Source organism: Thalassophryne amazonica, chromosome 6 (assembly GCF_902500255.1).
Source record: "Thalassophryne amazonica chromosome 6, fThaAma1.1, whole genome shotgun sequence".
NCBI lineage: Eukaryota > Metazoa > Chordata > Actinopteri > Batrachoidiformes > Batrachoididae > Thalassophryne > Thalassophryne amazonica.
Genome location: NC_047108.1, coordinates 14,907,519 through 14,913,113, shown reverse-complemented (window position 1 = coordinate 14,913,113; position 5,595 = coordinate 14,907,519). Strand labels below are relative to the sequence as shown.

The window sequence follows — 5,595 nt, the reverse complement described above, 5'->3', positions numbered from 1 at the left end:
CATTCTCCATCCCTGATTCTGGTTCCATCAGACAGAATTTCTTTCTTTCTTTCATGTTTGCATAGTTGGAATTACAATAAAGAATCTTCTACCTTGAAAATACATCAGTAAATATATCGCTGAGGTTCACTCGGACACCATGTGATCGGGTCAAATGTCCGTTTGAAAAATTGTGTTCCATGAATATCACATGCAGCATTAATGCACACTGCTCCAGGGAAGACAACTGCTTGTTCAAGCCCTCACTGCTGTTCTGTGTGTGTGTGTGTGTGTGTGTGTGTGTGTGTGTGTGTGTGTGTGTGTGTGTGTGTGTGTGTGTGTGTGTGTGTGTGTGTGTGTGTGTGTGTGTGTGTGTGTGTGTGTGTGTGTGTGTGTGTGTGTGTGTCAAAGTACACATGAGCAAGGCACTGAACCTCGTGCCTGCAGGTCGGTCAGGTGCAGCTGTGGAGGTTTGGAATGCAGAGGTGTGAGGAAAGTGTTTGTTGGTGTCAAATTCTCCACTACAGACACAATAAAGGCACCATGAAGAAGTCCCTGGATGACATCACCTCTGGCTCTGACCCACGATGTCCGCTTCTGATGGATTTTCCTCCATGCAAATTCATGCTTTCATCAGAGGAATCCCATCATAAAAGGAGCCCCGGTGTGCTGAGGGAGAGTAAACACCATCAGCTGTGACAAAGGTGACACACCACATTTCATCAAGCAGCTGAAGAAGACTGGCTCCTGTCTCCATCATTTGTCCTCAGCATGAACTCTGCTCCTCTGCTGGTGAGTACCAAAAGAATCCAGATCACACTTTGGATCAAACATCTTCAAACTTACCTCTGAGGGAGTTTCATCATCATCATCATTATTATTACTGTATACATCCACCAAGGACATAACAAAATCATCGGTATTTACTTGTCTCTCTGTCTGTTAGTAGGTTTACGTCAAAACTACTGCACATATTTTGACGACATTTTCAACACAGATAGATATTAGGACATAGAAGAACCCATTAAATTTTGGAGGTGATCTGGATCCAGATTCTGGATCAAAATTTCCCTTTATATTGGCTTTGAAGGATTACTTCAAAACCACGTCACAGTTTCTCACCAAATTTGCACCACAGATAGATATGAGGGCATGGACGACTCAGTGAATTTTGGAGGTGATCTGAATCAGGATTGGTGGACATCAGAAATCTCTGATTGCTTTTGTTTATCTTTTTGATTATGTGTTTATTGTTCACTTTCTATTTTCTTGTTGGTTATTATATTGTAAAGAACTTTGAATCCTGGGACAAAAACTTTATAAACTGATTTTATACCTTTTAAAAAAAACTGCTTTTCTGTTCTGCACAAAGAAGTGAGTTTGAAATATTCAAAAATAATGATTGCAAACGTTTTCATTCATAACAACAAATCAATCACACACATCCAATAATTCAGTAACATTACATTGTAACTAAAATTAAAATGTCATTTTAATTTTAGTTAATCATTGTATTATGTATTCAGTTTAAAACAGGTATATCATACTGTACTCACCTGTTATTCCTAACCAGTCTAAGTCCATCTGTGCGTGTATCCCTCTGAAGTACCAAGTCATGGGGCCAACTGGTCCATCTGGACACTTATGATGTTATTATTAATATCCAGCCAATCGCCATATTGTTCCTTCTCATTTATGTATAGAGTTCCTTTTACAGGCAGGGTCTGTCACATGATTAGGCTACTTAATGAGGAAAACGCTACTTTCAGTAAAGAAAGTGAAGCTTCTTTGTTTTTTGGGCAGCAACAGTCTTTAAATATCTTGTGAAAGTTGTCAGTTAGTCAGATATTTCAGTGGTTAAACACATACGCTGATGATGTGACAGTTTATGTCTGTGGTTTCAGTTGTTGCTGTGGCTGATGGGAACTGTTTTGAGCAGTTTCACCCCCACGCCAGCACCATGTCAGTGTACAACAGGACACAGAAATTGCAGACGTGTGCATGTCTCACTCGTGAATGACCTTCAGAAAACATCGGTTGCTCCCTGGGATGAGAAGTGAGTTTTTAATAAAAGGACCAAAAAAGTAGCAGAGCCATTTGTAATTTTTTTTAAAGATGCAGATCATGATATGAAAATCAGATTCCAAAGTTTCTAAACATATTGACCTATCATGTAGTGAATTACAGCATGATGAGGATTTTCAGCTCCATGTGCAGCTATAAAAATGTGCCATATTAAATTTAAATGTTTCATTTTAATGTTAGAACATTTCAAGAAAATATCTGGGGGGGGTTATTGTTGTTGCTGTTGCCCACATTTATGGATGAATTTTTCTCCATATTCCAGATTAGACCATGATGAGAACAGATTTCCTCAAATCATCAAGATAGCCAAATGCAGAAATTGCACTTTGCCTGACATGATCGCCAAACCTATCTACATCGAGTATTATGTTCAGAAGAAGACACATCAAGATGAGTGGTACCGCGCTCCTTACCTGATGCCTGTCGGCTGCACGTGTGTCAGAAAATGAGACAAAAACCCCAACACTCAGCATCCATTATGATTAAGTGAACTAAAGGTATAAATTAACAATAATGACAAAAGTGAACTGGAGTTCTGAATATGAGGATGTTTTCAGGCACTGTAAATATAATCATAATCGCCCAAATGTAAGATGATGGTCATGATGATTTATCTCCAAAATATATCTGGAATATATGTCAGGTGTCTTATAATCAGGCATGTCTTATATTCATGTTATGGATTGTAAATGGAACCCAAATGTGAAGACAAGGTCACTTCAAAGGATGAGGTAAAAATTCAGTGGATTAATAGGGCAAGTCCAACAGAAAACTATACAATAGTTTAATCCAAAATCATATCACTGTCCTGAATTAAAGAGTATTTTTACAACAGGAGGAGTGAAGCAGACAGGAGAAAGGCTACAACCACAACAAGCCCACAATAGGGCTTACTTGTAGTTCCTAGGGTTTGTAAGAGCAGAATGGGAGGCAGAGCCTTCAGCTTTCAGGCTCCTCTCCTGTGGAACCAGCTCCCAATTCAGATCAGGGAGACAGATACCCTCTCTACTTTTAAGATTAGGCTTAAAACTTTCCTTTTCGCTAAGGCTTATAGTTAGGGCTGGATCGGGTGACCCTGGACCATCCCTTGGTTATGTTGCTTTAGATGTAGACTGTGTTTCATAATTATTGTATGGCCTTGCCTTGCAATGTGGAGCGCCTTGGGGCAACTGTTTGTTGTGATTTGGCGCTATACAAGAAAAAAGTTGAGTTGAGTTGAATGTCAAGTAATGAACCGCCACTGAGCAACTGAACCAGAATGCTTAAATACAGAGACAACTAAACGAGACAGGTGCGTGACAAACCAAAGCAGGAAACAAGACAGATCTAAATGGACAAAACAGAGAACACAAATTAACAGACAACCAAAGGTGAGTGGGAAAATAAATAACAAAACCCACACACAAAAGTCATAAGAAAAATAACCACATAAAAATAAAATGACACAAGGAGGTCAGTGCAGCAGAATAAATACAAATGAGAACAAATAAGAAGCAATAACAAAGTGATCAAACATACAAGACAATCCGTACAAAAAAGACTACAAAACCAAGACTCACACAAGCGGCAAACGTAAACGATAAATCTCACCATATCACTTTTGTGAATTTGTATTCTTGCATTTGAAAATGGCTTTTCTAAATTCTAACATTTAAATGATATAAAGCAAAAATTAATGAAAGGCATCAGAGGGCTGATGCAAACCCTGCGCACTCTGCACACTGGGACAGATCCATCACTAATTCATTTTACCAATCAGTCACTAATATTTTGCTGATCAATATAAAACTGTGATAATCTCTCTAGTCCTATTGGTTGTAGAGAAATAGCAAAGAATATGTTTTTTTTTCCACCATCATGTTGTTGACCTTGACCTTTGAAACTCTCCAAAAGTTCAGCATCTCAAGATATCGACCCAAACAACATTCCCACCACCTTTGGTGAAAATAGTTACCTTTTTCACACACAGACAGACACACGGAACCTATTACAGGCGTGCAGTGTCATAAGTGACCTCAATAAAAAATGAACTTCAAAAATTTTGTTTTCACTCCCAGTTTTTGTCGGTTGAGGTAAATTAAGGTTGGGTTTTTTTTGTTTTTTTTTTATGTGCACAAAGGTTTATTTATGACAAATTTTGTTCATAAATCTGTTAAACTCCATGTCAGTGAGTACTTCACCTTAGTCAATCGGTCCACCTGCCCTCTGCGGCAGATCACTGTGCTGATTTTTTTTTTTTTTTTTTTAAATGATGCTTTAGTTCCCTGTCTGCACGCTCCCTGATAACTCACTGTGACTTTGTGTTGTGGGATAAAACTGAGCGTTCCATATTTGCTGCAGTTTTGATGATGTTCATGTTTTAGTTGAATCTACTTTTTTCTTGAATTTTTGATGTTTTAATGTTGCATTGTTTTAAGATGCACTGTGTTCATGTTTTTGTTTCTACTATGGTAGAAAAATAATGATATTATTGAGTATGCATGTACTTTGCATTGTCAAATGTTTATATGCACGGTTTTGTTGTACCTTTTAATAAATGATATTCACTTCACTTCTGATCATTGTTTGTTTTGTACAATATTGAAATGACAAAACATTCCATCAATTAAAAAAATGATTGACTGCAAATTACATTAATTTTATTTCTATAATGTCAAATTGCAACAAAACTGTCTCAAGGCGCTTCACACAAGTAAGGTCTGACTTTACTAACCCGCCTGAGCAAGCACACGGGCAACAGTGGTAAGAAAAGATAAAGATAAGTTAAAAAAAACTTTATTGATCTCACAGAGGAGAAATTCACGTTACGTCAGCTCTTAAGAAAACATACAGGGTGGGTGCAAGTAGAGGAAAATGTTCATCAAACAGCGTGTGCAAGATAAGCAATAATAATACTTGTAACAGTACAAGGCATAAGAAATGAGGTAGAAATAGAATATGTATGTATATATATACACACACACACACATGCATGCATATGTATATACAGTGTGGAAAATAAGTATTTAAACACCCTGCGATTTTTGCAAGTTCTCCCACTTAGAAATCATGGAGGGGTCTGAAATTTTCATCTTAGGTGCATATCCACTGTGAGAGACATAATCTAAAGAAAAAAAAAAATCTGGAAATCACAATGTATGATTTTTCTAATAATTTATTTGTATGTTACTGCTGCAAATAAGTATTTGAACACCTACCAACCAGCAAGAATTCTGTCTCTCACAGACTTGTTAATTTTTCTTTAAGAAGCCCTCTTATTCTGCACTCTTTACCTGTATTAATTGCACCTGTTTGAACTTGTTACCTGTATAAAAGACACCTGTTCACACACTCAATCAATCACACTCCAACCTGTCCACCATAGCCAAGACCAAAGAGCTGTCTAAGGACACCAGGGACAAAACTGTAGACCTGCACAAGGCTAGGATGGACTACAGGACAACAGGCAAGCAGCTTGGTAGAAGACAACAACTGTTATGATTATTTATTAGAAAGTGGAAGAAACACAAGATGACTGTCAATCTCCCTCGG

At 37.7% G+C, this 5,595-nt stretch overlaps 1 protein-coding gene across 1 annotated transcript; it reads left to right on the top strand.

The window, feature by feature from the left end:
* Window positions 1–389: 389 nt before the first annotated feature.
* LOC117511578 (interleukin-17F-like) lies at window positions 390–2,930 on the top strand. The gene is made up of 3 exons (XM_034171562.1): window positions 390–771; window positions 1,884–2,035; window positions 2,327–2,930. Exons 1-3 carry the CDS (start codon window positions 751–753, stop codon window positions 2,511–2,513), a joined length of 360 nt encoding a protein of 119 aa, XP_034027453.1. The 5' UTR covers window positions 390–750; the 3' UTR covers window positions 2,514–2,930.
* Window positions 2,931–5,595: the final 2,665 nt, after the last annotated feature.

Excerpts from the sequence above, each read along its gene's own strand:
- LOC117511578 (XM_034171562.1), top strand. The coding sequence starts at position 751 with ATGAACTCTGCTCCTCTGCTG. Across the intron at positions 772-1,883 it reads TGAACTCTGCTCCTCTGCTG|TTGTTGCTGTGGCTGATGGG; the intron begins GTGAGTACCAAA and ends CTGTGGTTTCAG. Across the intron at positions 2,036-2,326 it reads GTTGCTCCCTGGGATGAGAA|ATTAGACCATGATGAGAACA; the intron begins GTGAGTTTTTAA and ends TCCATATTCCAG.